Source organism: Nelumbo lutea, chromosome 4 (genome assembly GCF_056320005.1).
Source record: "Nelumbo lutea isolate HS-2025 chromosome 4, American lotus-T2T, whole genome shotgun sequence".
In the NCBI taxonomy this organism is placed as follows: domain Eukaryota; kingdom Viridiplantae; phylum Streptophyta; class Magnoliopsida; order Proteales; family Nelumbonaceae; genus Nelumbo; species Nelumbo lutea.
The window spans coordinates 35,261,305-35,277,509 of record NC_142687.1 but is presented as its reverse complement, the minus strand read 5'-3'; the positions used below and the strand labels follow the sequence as shown (position 1 = coordinate 35,277,509).

Sequence of the window (16,205 nt, the reverse complement as noted above, 5' to 3'; positions counted from 1 at the left end):
AAGAAGAGAAAGAAGTGTCAAACTGAGAAGTCTAAGAGACTCTCCCAGCTGACCATATATTTATATATCAAAAGCAGTGTACAAAGTCAAATATGCCCCTACATAAGTATGGGGCATGTAATTAACATAATATTTAAATAGAAAAGACTGAAATACCCTTCCTTAGCCGACTCTAACACTCCCCCTCAAGCTAGAGTATATATCATATAGTCCCATCTTGTTACATATATAGCTCACTCTTCCCGAACTCAACCCTTTTGTCAACATGTCTGCCCACTAATCACTTGTTCTCACATGCTCTGTACTTATGACACCATGAGGACTTTTTCCCTTACAAAATGGCAATTTACCTCTATGTGCTTAGTTCTCTCATGAAAAACTAGATTGGATGAGATGTGAATTGCAGTTTGGTTGTCATAGTATAGCTTCATGGGTTTGCTTATTGAAAACCCGATTTCTTGCAAAAGATTTTTTAACCACACTAGTGCACATGCAGTGTGCGCTATGGCCTTGTATTCTGCTTCTGCACTACTCCTAGCTACAACGGTCTGCTTCTTGCTCTTCCATGTCACTAGATTTCCTCCAAGAAAGGTGCAATAACCTGTAGTGGATCTTTTGTCCGATACTGAGCCTGCCCAATCTGCATCTATATAACCAATTATTTCAAGACCACATCCTGGCTTGTACAGTAGCCCACGAGCTGGAGTCCCCTTCAAATACTGCATAATTCTAAGAACGACATCCCAGTGAGGATTCAAGGGCTTTGCATAAATTGTCTTACCACACTGATAGCAAATGAGATAGCAAGTATAGCAAGAAAAATCACCAATGCATAGAATAAAATATTTATAGCCTCCTAACAAGGTAAATGGTAAGGCCCCCACGCATTAGAGTGAACAAGTATATATAGCAAGAAAAATCATCAATGCATAGAATAAGATAAGCCAAGTATAGCAAGAAAAATCATCAATGCATAGAATAAAATAATTATAGCCTCCTAACAAGGTAAATAGGCCCCCACACATTAGAGTGAACAATGTTAAAAGGAAAAGTATATCTTTTATTACTTTCAAGATAAGAGTTTCTACATTGCTTTCAAAACTTGTAGGACTCACAATGTAAACTTGATAAACTGACTCCTTCAAACAATTAGGAAATAAAAGCTTTAATGAAGAAAAAGAAAGATTACCTAGACGATAGTGACATAACATGACACAAGTAACTAATTATGCCACTATAGATCCAAAAACTGATTTCCAAGGCTGTATTGGGCTCTATTCAGGCATGTCTAAAACACATATCCCATTCACCACATGGTCACTCCCAACCACGTTTCAAGATTTTGTCTTGAAAAACACGATAAGAAGGGGTAAGATTCCAACCAGCTGGTTGGTAAGGTCTCTTGCTGGTTGTAGCGGAGACTTGGGGATCAAATCCCGCTTGCATCTGGATTGGGGGATGGGCTATCCCCATTGTAGCCCTTCAAAAGAAATAAAAGAAAAAACATAATAAGAAGAAAAAAAAAGGTTACACTGTAGTTCAAAGATTTGGTCAAATTACTAACTGAAAGAAGATTAATATTATGTTCTGGTACATGAAGTATGGAGGTCAAAGTAAGGGAGTCTAAGGTGAAAGTTGTGGTTGTCCAACATGAGGTTCTGATGTCTCCCTTGCCTAAGATAGGGGCACCATCAACAAGGGATATTTTTCGCTGCCAGATAAAAGTTGGTAAGTGGTGAATAAAGTGGAAACACTAATCATATGGTTAGAAGCACCAGAATCTATTAGAATCTATTATCTAAAGGATCCTACGATTACCTGAAGTAGAGGGCATGATTCACAATAGCACGAATACCTGAGTGAGTATAGACAGAAGTGGAGATATTATTTGGTGGAGCAGAAGCTAAAGAAGTAGATTCCAGATGATTGATGATACGGCCATACTTCTCATATTCAGCCCTGGTGGCTGCAAGTTGTTCCCCTATAGACTTCTCATCACATTGCCCCTTCTCACTATTAGAGGAGGTGGCTACATTAGCCTAGCCTCCTTTCCCATTCCCACTTTTTTGTCATTATTAATATTCTTAAATCTGGGAGGTAGGAGCTCTGGATGCAACTTCCAACATGTGTCTTTTGTGTTCTTTGTTTCTTGCAGTATTCATACAAAACCTCATTTCCTTCATAATCTGAACTTGTCTCCTACTTTCCTCACTACTGACTATAGCATAAGCCTAAGAAAGGGTCACATCATCTTTAGCTAAGACATTTTGTCTAACTATATCGTATTCAGGATTGAGTCAAGTGAGAAACTCAAAAATCCAATTCCTTTCCACCAGTTTCCTATGAGTTTCATCATCTTCTGTGCACTCCCATTGAATTGTCTCCATCAATTCAATTTCCTGCCAAAGAGACTTCAGCATTGAGAAATACACAACTAAGAGCTTCTCCCCCTATCTCAAAATTATTCACATCGTTCTTTAATTTATAGGCCCTAGCAACATTCAACTTCTATGAATAGGTATCTTTAACACTGTCCCATACCTCCTTAGCAATATCTACCCACAAGTAGCGTTGACTGATATGAAGTTGCATAGATTTTGCTAACCAGCGCAATAGTATAATTTTCATGTATCGACTTTTCATAGGTAGGATCATCATCCTTAGGTTTTGCCTTACTCCCAGTGATATCCCCCCATTTCCCTCTGCTACAGACATGGATTTTTATTGATTGAGACCATGCCAAATAGTTTGTCCCATCTAGCTTCACAGTAGTCATTGCCCCAAACAGTCTCCACAGACCCCCTGACTACATCTAGAGTCTGTAAGATATTTTGTCTCAACTTCAGTTTGTTCCATTGATTAAACGAAAGCAAAAGAAACAAAAATAAGGTACTACTAATCGAAAACCTAAAGTCAAACTTGCTTCTCTGTAGCCAAAAACTAGGGTTTCATAGTACCCAGAAGAATGGGAGAAGGAGAGAACTTATGGCTGCTCCTACCACAGGCTCAGAAGCTTCTCATCCAGAGTCGATCTCCAAATAGGTTAGTAAACTCCCTTTTAAGTCCCAAGCACCAGCTTCAAACTGTCTTTAGAGCCCTTAATTCTTCAGTCAGCTAGGGTTTCTTGGAAAAATCTCCAAGAACTTATCTTGGGCCCTAATCTAAGTGTTAAAATCTTCTCCAGAAATCTCCCCCAACCAGGTAACATCAATTTTCAATTGATCAGCAACTTAATTCTCCATACACATTGTGTATGGGCCTAAAAGGAGAAAATCAAGAAGTGGAAACCTGCTTTGATACCAAGAAAGGAAGAAGGAGAAAGGAAGAAGGAATAAGAAGTTGTTCAGGTGAAAGAAGAAGAAAGACGAAGAAAAGGGAGGAGAAGAGGGCTTAACCAAACCTCTCTCTCTCTCTCTCTCTATCTATCTCTTAATCACTTTATATATGCTGAAACAAAAAAGAAAGGAAAATTACATGGGTGCCCCTAGTTCGGCAGCTAACCCAAGGCAAATAAGAAAATAAAAGTATTGAGGCCCATAAGGGAAGCCCACTACAGTAGAAATAAAGAGACAATAAATAAACAAAACTAAGGCTTACTGGGCCCAATCTCTCTACAATTTCTTAGTTTTGGGGTGAAAGTGAGTATTGCATTTGCATCTATGGAGAAATAGCTGCCACGTAAAGGGAAAGCATTCCTTTCCAGAATAGTAGAATTCACCAAATACCAACTACCAAGTAATAATTATATGTTTAACTGTTTTATCATATTGTCAGTAGGAAGAAGGTTACCTACCTGATCCTTTGAATTAGCTAAAAAATAAGCAATCACTCTCTAGAACCATTTACCAGAAAAGTAAATAAATAAACAGCCAGTCTACCATCAATTTCCATTCTCAGTACATGTAGTGGAGGTATAAAACTGCCCCTCAAACAAGTGTGAGGTCGCAAGTGAAAATTAAAATTCTGTTCCCTTACAGAACTCTTTCTCATAGAGAAGTGCTAGATGTTGGTCAGAAGGTGCCAACTAGCTTGGTCGGTAAGGTCTCTGGCTGGTCATAGCAGAGACATGGGATCAAATACTGCCTTCACCAAGGTTGGGGGTGTCTTGGAGTTTGGGGAGGGCTACCCCATTGTGTAGCCCATTTTCCTTCTCAAAAAAAAATAATAATAATAGTGCAAAATATTGGTCAAATTGGTTTTGCTTGTCTGTTTTGTCATATTCACAGTATCTTCCTAGTTCCTACAAGAGATGCTGACCATCTTATAATTGGCTTAATGTATAGTTTTACCATGAAAAATCAACCCATCTAATCTTCTAAACAATGGACATGGAAACTTTCATCTTTTAGTTTAGTGTTTATTTCTATTATCAGCATAAATTAGTTCCATATGGCTTTCCTATAGTTATGTGTTATTTATCCATTGTGAACCCTGATGAGTGCTGAAGAAGCCTTCAGTGGTTTGCTAATGCACGAAGGTTCTACTTTTAGTGAAACCATGCTCCTGAATATTTGGCATACAGATGTGGGAGGTTTCCTCCAGAAGTGCGGACTGCCATTCCAGTTGATGGAAGATTTGAGCATATTGTTCTATCAGCCAATGCCACATCAGATCATGCAATTCTTTGGATTGAAAGAGAAGCAGAAAAGGCTTTACAAGTAAGATATAGCTTTGATGTCCTTCTATTTCCATGAGTTTGTCTTGTCAATTTATAGTTCATGACCTCATTCTAAATACTTCTGTATCCTAGAGGCTAGAGTAATTTCCAAATCTAAGCATAGGGCTTTGATATATAGTACTTGTGGCACAACTCTTTAATCCAATGGGAAAGATCTGCATATGGGTTATAGCAGACTCACTAGCTAAACAAGGGGTGCATAGGAATCAGATGTTTTGGGCTAAACTGTAATTTTTTGTTTTGATCTGAGGCTGCATCTCATGCCTCGTTTTGGGAACTCTCTGTGTATCTTTTATATTTCTAATTCTTAATAAAATCACCCATTGTTCATAAAAAAAAGTATGAAGTCTCACAAGTCCTGTTTGAGTTCATGGATGTTCATCATTCTGGACAGTATGAAACATCTGGATTTAGTGAATGGCAGGCACAAAATTATGATGGAAATATTTAGATTAGGAAATTAATTCAACTCACCCCACCTCGCTTTTTTTTTCTTTTGATCAATAACTCACCCCACCTCCTAAACATGTCTTGAGCCAACAAGCTCACATGCCAACAATTTATGTATAATTCTTTAAATGTTGTAGGCATCAAATTAAAACGTTGAAGATATTGATTCTAAACACACATATCTAATCCCCTTTCACCTACTAAACCCACAAATTCACACCAATAGTTTCTCTCATTTTTTTTCCATCTAATTAAAAGCTCAAAAAGAAGGATAACCTAGTTAAGAATGTCACTGATGCGGAGTAAGTACTGAACAATTTTCTCAACCACCATCCAAACCTATAAAACAATTATTGAAGGATAAAAGGCGATCAATCAAGAAATAAGAGACTTGGTAAGCTTACTAACCTATATAGGATTGAAAGGAAACTTAGGAACATATATGAAAATAAAGAAAGAGGAAAGGAAGGATTAGAACAGGCCATACCAAATCCAAATTCCAAACACTTCAGATGTAATTCCATTAGCTGATGAGATTGTGAGATAGGAGAGTGATGAGAACACTTCTCAAGGCCCAGTCATATGACCTAAAGCTCTAGAATCTATGACCTACTATGATGGCTTAGGTGACTTGGTTACAAAATAAGCTGCACTTGATTGGGCAAGAATGGCATTATGGGCCTAGAGAAATCTTTATATTCATCTTGAGAGATAGAAACCATGTCACTAAGGCATCGTTCATTTTTCAGTAAAGACAAGCAGGTAAGTTGGTGGGTCCCATGGAAAAAGCAAACCTGTGTTCACCCGCCACTGTAATAGGGCCCACAAAATAAATTTTCTGGATAGTATTGGTTACCTAGGTACACAATACTCTCTTGGAGAGAGGGTAAGTAATACCCACCCACCAAAAACTCAATAATGCTCTTGCCTTGCGCATTACCTGGGTAAGTTATCGCACAAACAAACACTGTCTTTTAAAGTACCTAGCCAACATTTCATCGGGAATCACTTTCCCGGGGAAACGTGTTACCCGGGTATTAGAAAATGAACGAGGCCTAAAAGTAGTAGTAGATGCAACTAGGGCAAGCCTAGGATGAGTGGAGAAACTCCTAGGTTCTCCAATTAACGCATGATTAGCTCATATAAATGGTTACCATTGACCTCCACATCCTTCGCCACTGACTCACTACCACTACCACTTCCACTAACTAGTTTATATAGTTATAAAGGTGATGCCTAGGTGACAAGGCACCCATGGAGTGTTACCTAACTTAAGTGCCAAGCTGTTTTGTACATGGTGCTATGAAATATTTTATATTCTTTAATTTTTTAGATCGGAATAAATAAAATATACACTGTTAATTAAATCCAAGTTCCAAACACTTAAAGATGTAATTCCATTAGCTGAAGAAATTGTGAGATAGGAGAGTGAGAACACATCTCGACGCCCAGTTATATGATCTAAAGCTCTAGAATCTATGACCTACTATGATGGCTTAGGTGGCTTGGTAACAAAATAAGCTGCACTTGATTGGGCAAGAATAGCATTATGGGCCTAGAGAAATCTTTATATTCATCTTGAGAGATAGAAACCATGCCACTAAGGCCTCGTTCATTTTTCATTTAAGACAAGTAGGTAAGTTGGTGGGTCCCATGGAAAAAGGAAACCTGTGTTCACCCGCCACTGTAATGGGGCCCACAAAATAAATTTTCTGGAGAGTATTGGTTACCTAGGTACATGATACTCTCTTGAAGAGAGGGTAAGTAATACCCACCAACTCAATAATGCTCCTGCCTTGCGCATTACCTGGGCAAGTTATTGCACAAACAAACACTGTCTTTTAAAGTACCTGGCCAACATTTCATTGGGAATCACTTTCCCGAGGAAACGTGTTACTCGGGTACCAGAAAATGAACGAGGCCTAAAAATAGAAGTAGATGCAACTAGGGAAAGCCTAGGATGACTCACTACCACTACTACTACTTCCACGATTAGCTCATATAAATGGTTACCATTGACCTTCCACGTCATCCTTCGCCACAACCTCCCCTTGACTCACTACCGCTACTACTTCCACTAACTGGTTGATATAGTTGTCAAGGTGATGCCTAGGTGACAAGGCATCCATGGAGTGTTACCTAACTTAAGTGCCTAGCTGTTTTATACATGGTGCTATGAATATTTTATATTCTTTAATTTTTTAGATCGGAATAAATAAAATATACACTATTAATTAAATCCAAGTTCCAAACACTTCAGATGTAATTCCATTAGCTGAAGAGATTGTGAGATGGGAGAGTGATGAGAACACATCCTGAGGCCTAGTCATATGATCTAAAGCTCTAGAATCTATGACCTACGATGATGGCTTAGGTGGCTTGGTAACAAAATAAGCTGCACTTGATGGGCAAGAATAACATTATGGGCCTAGAGAAATCTTTATATTCATCTTGAGGGATAGAAGCCATGTCACTAAGGCCTCATTCATTTTTCAGCAGGTAAGTTGGTGGGTCCCATGGAAAAAGGAAACTTGTGTTCACCCGCCACTGTAATGGGGCCCACAAAATAAATTTTCTGGAGAGTATTGGTTAACCTAGGCACACGATACTCTCTTGGAGAGAGGGTAAGTAATACCCACCCACCAAAAACTCAATAATGCTCCTTCCTTGCTCATTACCTAGGCAAGTTATCGCACAAATAAACATCGTCTTTTAAAGTACCTGGCCAACATTTCATTGGGAATCACTTTCTCAGGGAAACGTGTTACCCGGGTACCAGAAAATGAACGAGACCTAAAAATAGAAGTAGATGCAACTAGGGCAAGCCTAGGATGAGTGGAGAAACTCCTAGGTTCTCCAATTAACACATGATTAGCTCATATAAATGGTTACCATTGACCTCCACATCCTTTGCCACAACCTCCCCTTGACTCACTACCACTACCACTTCCATTAACTAGTTGATATAGTTGTCAAGGTGATGCCTAGGTGACAAGGCACCCATGGAGTGTTACCTAACTTAAGTGCCTAGCTGTTTTGTACATGGTGCTATGAAATATTTTATATTCTTTAATTTTTTAGATCAGAATAAATAAAATATACACTATTAGTTAAATTAAATTATTCATTTTGTGGGTTTATATACTAGTTTTTTTTTATTATTTTATAAATAAAATAGTCACAACCTCTCCTTGACATGCACGTTTTGTATGCTGTCTTGAACCCTCAAAGACTTCAATCAACACATTGCTAATTTTGGAAATTAAGTTCTAATTGGTTTTGAACTTGCCATCTGGAATTTGCCATCCATCTTGGAAAAATCTTTTGGAAAGGAGAGAGGTGAAATTTTGAACCTCCTTAGTCCTTGAGGTGAGAACCTTGGAGCTTTGGGGGTACCACAAATTAAGATTTTTGCTTGGATGTACACTAGTTTCTTTCCTACTTTCTCAGGATTGGGTCAAATTAACTAGGAACTAGATATTGATTTCAGAGGAGAAAAAGAGAGGAAGAGGAGAGGAGAAGATACGAAGAGAAGAAAAAGATTAGAGAGGCAAAAGTGTTGGCTGGCGGTGCCAGCTTTGTATTTATACTCTAGGGTAGCCAAACATAATAAAATAAAGGGAGAAGACAAAAGTGCCCCTTGTGGCGCATAACAACTTAATATTACACCACTCCCCCTCAAGTTGGGGCATAGGTATCAATCATCCCCAACTTGTCACAAAGATCATAGTGCTGAAAGTTCAATCCTTTGGTGAGAACATCTGCAAGTTGCTTACTTTTTGTTCATTGGTCTTGGCACAAAACCCAGGAGGTTGGATCATGTACACCTCCTCCAAATCACCATTCAAAGAGGCATTTTTGATGTCTAATTGGTGGAGTTCCCAATCCACATTTGTTGCTAAAGAGAGAAGAATTTGGATAGAATTCATCTTTGCCATAGGAGCAAATGTCTCTACATAGTCAACTCCATAGACTTTAGTAAAATCCTTTGCCATCAAGCGAGCTTTGTATCTCTTCACTATTCCATCCGCCTTATGTTTCACAGAGAACACCCATTTTCACCCCACAGGTTCCGTTCCCTTAAGAAGATCTACCAACTCCCACGTGCCATTTTATGTAGAGCATTAATTTCTTCCTTCATTGCATCTGTCCACTCAGGAACACATAAGGCCTCTACAACACTCTTAGAAAGAGGGACACTATCAACGGCAGAAAGAAAAGCACGAAATGAGGGTGAGATGTTTTCAAAAGATAAGAAATGATCTATAGGATGGTGAGTAGTGCATGATCGAACACCCTTCCTTTTTGCAATAGGAAGGTCCAGATCACAAGCTGAAGTGTCAATATCAATAGGTTTAGGAATATCAACTGGAACAATGATACTTGGATGGGTAACGGATCTAACCTCTAAGAGTTTGATGGCATTGGTGGCATAGCTTCAGGTTGCTCCATGGCTATTGAACTCTGTTGGCCTTGGTTCTTGAAGCGTTATCTGTGGAAGACACGAAATGAAGGAGGATCAGGAGGAGAAGGTAATAAAACATGTGTTTGTTTCTGTTTCTTCTCACCTGAACTCTCCCCCTGAGGAGAAAGAAAAAAAAATGGAATTTTCTTAAAGAAGGAAACATCCATGGACACAATATTTTTCTGAAATAGGGTCAAAGCAACGGTAGCCCTTCTGAGAAAGAGGATAACCAAGAAGAACACAAACAATAGCCTTAGTGTCAAGCTTACCACGAGTAGGGGATAAACCATGAACAAAGCACTGACAACTAAAGATATGCCTAGGTATAGGAAATAATGGGGCCTTAGGGAAAAGGAGTTGATGGGGGGAGTTATATCCCAATAACCAAGATGGCAACTTGTTATTAACATAAGCAGCAACCAAGATTGCATCCACCCAAAATCTTTTTGGAACATTTATCTGCAAAAGTAATCCTTGAGCAACTTCTAGAAGGTGACAATTTTTTTCTTTGCAACCCCATTTTGTTGTAGGTTTTAGCATAGGAGCTCTGATGGAGGAAGCCACTGGATGAAAAAAATTCTGTAAGATCACCACGGAAGTATTCTTTTGCATCATCTTTTTGGAACACTTGAAATTCTGTCTGAAATTGTGTATAGACCATGAGCTGAAAATCTCTCACAAGTTTAGGGATTTATTCTCAGGAGCATATAGGATAAACCCAAGTGTACTCAGAGACATCATCTATAAAAGAGCTGAAACATTTGTAACCACTCTTAGTTGGAATATTAATAGGGCCCCACACATTAGAATACACAAGATAAAAGGGAAAATCAGATCTTTTATTATGTAAAGGAAATGAAGTTATACAATGCTTACTCAACTGACATACTCGAAACTGAAAATCAAATCACCAACTAACACAGACTTGAATGATTCTAGAAATAAGTATTTCAAGGACTTAAAAGACATGGCCCAAATGATGGTGCCACAAAATAACTTGACTCTTACTCGACCGACTAACTACAAGACCAACTTTATTTTCAGCACATAGTGACCATCAACCATGTTTCCTCTACCAATCGTTCTCCTAGAGGCCAAATCCTAAAAAACACAAGAATGTGGAAAAAAAAGGTTACTGAATAATTCAAGGAATGGGTAATACTACTAATGGATAACAAATTAATAGGTAACTTTAGGACATGCAAGACATTTGATAAAAAGAGGCCAAACGGTAGAGATATAGATCCTTGTTCAGCAATGAAGGAAAACAAGCCACCAACCAATCTCACTTTATCTCTACTAGAGAGAAGGGTGTATGATTGGAAAAGGGTTGACTTACCAGTCATATAGTTTGAAGACCTAATTGACAATCCATGGGAATTCTAGTGTGTCGGTAGATACATGGAGAGTAATGAATTACCTGAGGAGGAAGCAAAAGAAGTCGAAGGTGTGGATCCAGAATTTTGCATGGCGGAGTACTCTACCATACTACTCTAAATGGTCATGGAAGGAGTTAATAGTATCCTCCTTGAGATCTAAACTAGGAGGGCAACTTTGAGTAGAACTCATAGTAGAAAAACCATTTTGAGGCTCTTGGGATACTAAGTTAGCTAAGGTAAACTTCTTATTTGTTTTTTTTTTTTTTTTCTGTTCTTGTGTTGATTTCTTGCTCAGTTTTTGAGCTCACTTAGGTTTTCTAGTCAGTTTCCAACAAGTCTTACGAGTATGCATGTATTTCTAGCAATGGGTACACCACAACTTTATCATCCACTCTTTTCTAAACCCCCCCCTTCTTGTTGAACTTGTGTTATTTCACTGCTAGAGCAATAGTCTCTCCTCAAGAGCATTCTTAGTTGATTTTCTACTTTCCTCAGATTGCACTAGAGCATACACCTCTTGGATAGAAGGGAAGTCCTGTCCAAAATCTGCACTTTGATAGGTTCATATATGGGATTAAGCCCTAGTAGAAAAGCAAAAACATGTTGATGAGAGACCAACTGTTTATAGGCTTTGGCATCTTTTTCACTTTCCCATTCAATACTTTGGTACTAATCTAATTCCTTCCAGACTGAAGAGAGAACAGAATAGTAGGCTAATAATCTCCATTCTCCTTGCTTACATGTTGAGGATTCTGCTTGAAGTTGTAGAAACAGTGAGAAGATCTAGCCGCATGGCTATTTTTGTATTTTTACTCTTCTTTGTTGTACAACTATTCTTTGTACTCATTCATAATAAAAAAAAAATATTCTTTGTACTCTCTTTATTTTGTACACCAAGGGCAGATTTTTCCTTTTACCTTTTTAGTATAAATATAACTTTTAGGGTATCGACTGACACATCGTGTCACACCCACCAAATCTGTCTCTTTCTTTCTCTCTTTCTAAGCTTTCGAGTTGACTCTGACATAGTATCAGAGCAAGGCACACCCTGATCTACACATAACATCTCATTGATCATCTCTGTTACTACCGGTTCAAGAACTCTCTAACAGTATTTGAGAGGTTCTTGAGTGTCCTTTATTCCTCTTCCTAGATCAGCTACAGATCTGAACTTTTCATATCATTTTCCTGGACTGTTGCGCCACCGAATTCACCTTTCTTCTCAGATCTCCTTGTAGAGACATCGGATCAGCCTGAAATCTTAGATCTGGTGTCGCCCAAAGCAGATCTATTGAATGCCTTTGGTTTTGGTTTGGATTGGTCTTGACTTTGAGGGGTTTTGATCCACTCTTCAATTCAGCAAAACATTACAGATACCTTTTTTGGACATCAGCTGAAAGGTATTCTCTTTTTCTTCCTCTGGTTTGATTCCTATTGGTTTTATGGAAGTGTGTTGTTGCCTTTCATCTCCCAATGGAATAAAAAAGGATGGGGGTTCTTCCTATTAAATTCAATGGTACAAACTACGCATTATGGAAGTTTAACTTTCAATTCTATATCAAAGCTAAGGGTCTCTGGGGATATCTAGATGGCTCTGTATCTAAACCTGATGACTTTGATATTAAGGGACTTAATCAGTGGAAGATCGACAACACAAAAATTGCGTCATGGATTCTAGGTTCAGTTGAAACTGGTATTGCTATTCCTATGAAAGGGTATAGGACAGTTTATGAGATGTACCAGTATCTCAAGAAAGTTTATCAGCAATTGAACACCTCTAGATAGTGCCAGATAGAGGTTGACATCTCATACTATTAGAGAGACACAAAGGTCCAAGAATATTATGCAGGATTCATCAACTTCTAGACAGAATATGAGTTAGTTCACATGGGAATGAATCCTTTAGACTACTATGAAGTACATGAACACTTTGACAAGAGGAAGATTATGCATTTAAAGCCTAAGTTTGAAGTCATCAGATCTAATATCCCGAGCCGAGGAACACTTCCTAATTTAGATACTATCATTGGGGAAATTTTGAGAGCGGAAACCAGATTGGCTACACCATAGTTTTCAAGGCGCCAAGGCGATAGGGAGGCGCCTTGTCGCCTAGTCGCCAAGGTGGGTGCCTAGGCATTGACTAGGCAATGGATTTTTTTAAGTGAAAAATACATATCCTAGGTAGTATCCTAGGTTCCATAACCATGTTTCCTTAATAACTATCCATAATTTTCGTAAGAAATTATAAACTTCATGTTTATGTCTAGAAAATCAACATATTTATGAGAAGAAAATGAAGAAAGAAAAGAAATTTCAAAAAATATGGGGATTGAACCCCTATTTTTGTTATAGGAAAAGAAGAAAAGAAAAGGTGGAAGAAGAAGAAGAAGAAGATGTGGAGGAAGAAATGTGTTGATTAACAAAACTTTAAGTTTTCTCCTTACTTATTGGTTCAAATTCTGAAGTCTTTGAGGGTTCAGTACAGCAGTTAGCAATGTTTGTGTTGATTAAACCCTAACAAATAAGAAATTAATAAAAAGAAATTAGTTTATAAACACAAAAGATGAATGTTTTTGTTTAATAATGTCTATTTTATAATTATAATCTCAAAAAAGTAACAATATAAAAGTATTTTATAAGACAACAAACAAAACTGCTAGGCGACTGGGTGAGGTGAGCCTCTAAGGGCACCTTGTACAGTGTTATAAGTGTAAGGAGTATGGGCACGTTGTCTCCCATTGTAAGAACACATGCACATATTGCAAGCAAGTCGGCCATATTATTACTAAATGCCCTACTCGGCCTCAAAAAGGTAGTGGATCAAATCAGAAGAAAGGAAGCCACAAAGCCTATTAGACTGTTGTAGATGGTTTAGATGCCTCCTCTATTACTTTTATAGCTGGCTCAAACATCTCCGGTGGCATGTATGAAGAACGGATTCGACAGCTCATGTCCTTGGTCATCTCCTTAGCCTTCTCTGCTATTGGTTTGTCTGGTAAGTCATTGACCTATTGCCCTTCACTGAACCACCTCTGGTATATTGACTCAAGAGCCTTTAACCATATGACAGGGGGCACTCTTGGTCAATATCCCAAACCCCATATTCCCAGTAAACATATTATCATTGCAAACGGTAAAAAACCGGATATACTTGGCTGCGATGATTTATATTTATCTACTTCTAAGTCATCTCCATTTCATTTATCCAAAACTGTATTTGTACCTAAGCTTACCACCAATCTTATTTCTGTTGTCCAACTTGTAGAAGAAGGAAACAATGTTTCATTCATTTCTGATGGTTGTTTAATACAAGACTGGCAAACTAGGGAGGTGAAGGGGAAGGGCGTAGATTGGGAAGACTATTTGCTTTGGAATTTGAGAAGAATAGGACTATTTGCTTTCTACTATTTCTGCCTTCGAATCTTTTAAGCATTTGTGGCATAAACGCCTTGGCCATCCGTTTTCTAAGAAACTTGATCAGTTATTTGCTTCTGATAGTTTACCTATTTATATTGTTTCCTTTAAGAATGCGAATAAAGATTGCATTACTTGTGGTTTATGTAAGAGTCATATTTTATCTTTTCCTTCTCACTATGAGCATGCAACAATTCCTTTTTATTTAATACATAGTGATATCTGGTCGTCTCTAGTTGTCCCACGATTGGGATATAATTACTTTGTAACCTTTATTGATGACTGCACCCATTTCACTTGGGTTTATTTTCTTTGAAAAAAATCTGAAGTGTACATTGTATTTAAACACTTTCACACCTATGCTACTACCCAATTTGATGCTCGGATGTGTGCTATGATCAGATTCAGGGGGAGAGTACATTGATGGGGACTTCCAAGTTTACTTAAAACAAAATGGAGTTCAACCCCAAAAATCTTATCCAAGCACCCCACAACAAAACGGGGTAACAAAAAGGAAGAATGGGCATATCTTGATTGTAGTCAAAACACTTCTACAAGATTTTCATGTACCCTCTTGGTTTTGGGTGGAAGCGGCCAACACTGTTATGTATCTCATAAATCGTCTTCCGCCATCTGTTTTGAATAATTCTTTTCTTTTTCAGTCTCTCTTTCACAAACCCCCAGTACATTGATGGGGACTTCCAAGTTTACTTAAAACAACATGGAGTTCAACCCCAAAAATCTTATCCAAGCACCCCACAACAAAACGGGGTAACAAAAAGGAAGAATGGGCATATCTTGATTGTAGTCAAAACACTTCTACAAGATTTTCATGTACCCTCTTGGTTTTGGGTGGAAGCGGCCAACACTGTTATGTATCTCATAAATCGTCTTCCGCCATCTGTTTTGAATAATTCTTTTCTTTTTCAGTCTCTCTTTCACAAACCCCCAGATCTATCTATGCTCAGGGTTTTTGGTTGTACTTGTTTTGTCCATCTTCCACCTCATGAACACACAAAATTTACTACACAAGCAGCTTTGTTTGCCTTTATGAGATACAACTCTGAACATAAAGGGTTCCTTTGCTATGATCGTTCGGTTCGTCGTATTAGAATCTCTCATAATGTAGTTTTTCTTGAAAGTAAGTCCTTTTTTGAACATATTATAAAATTCCCAACTCCTTCCATTTCCTTGTTGCACAGTTTTGATTTTATAGGTACCTCAAATATTCCATTGTCACTTCCACAACAACTTCAAACCTACTTCAAGAAGCAGCGACCTTCTTCAGTTTCAATGCCCCCTCTGCTTCGCCATTAGTTGTTGATCCAGTCACTCCAGCTGCCTCAGTAAGTGTACCTGACCTTACCCTGAACCTATTGCACCCACTTTACATTGTTCCTCTAGAATTTCTCGCCCACCTGACCATTATGGTTTTTCACCAAATCATAGCTCCTTTTCTGTTGTTTTATCTACCACAGACATTCCTAGATCTTACCAGTAGACTGTAGTAGAACCACACTGGAAAGATGCCATGGATTTTGAGATTCAAACCCTTTTGAGAATGACACCTGGGACTTGGTCAAAGCTCCACCTGAGACATCTCTCATAGGAAGTCAATGGGCCTACTTTGTGAAATTGAAATTTGATGGAAGCCTAGACAGATATAAGGCTAGGTTGGTTGTACAAGGTTACAAACAAAAATATGGGCTAGACTATGGTGAGACATTTGCTCCTGTGGCTAAAATGACCACTGTACGATTTCTGATGGTTGTATCTGTAGCCAAACAGTGGACAATCCATCAAATAGATGTCAATAATG

The 16,205-nt window shown here is 38.3% G+C and overlaps 1 protein-coding gene and 1 long non-coding RNA gene across 2 annotated transcripts in view; one reads left to right on the top strand and one right to left on the bottom strand.

The window, feature by feature from the left end:
- LOC148855165 (uncharacterized) overlaps positions 1 to 16,205 on the top strand; it is a 42,881-nt gene that overhangs the window by 18,589 nt on the left and 8,087 nt on the right. Inside the window, exon 5 of the mRNA XM_088982718.1 lies at positions 4,523 to 4,658. Coding sequence (XP_088838844.1) covers positions 4,523 to 4,658 — 136 coding nt within the window. The remainder of the gene's footprint in view (positions 1 to 4,522; positions 4,659 to 16,205) is intronic.
- On the bottom strand, positions 4 to 5,797 carry LOC148855166 (uncharacterized). Its single transcript, XR_016112427.1, has 2 exons — positions 5,616 to 5,797; positions 4 to 729 (listed from the first exon to the last, which is right to left on the bottom strand). It is a non-coding gene; the product is annotated as an uncharacterized LOC148855166 (long non-coding RNA).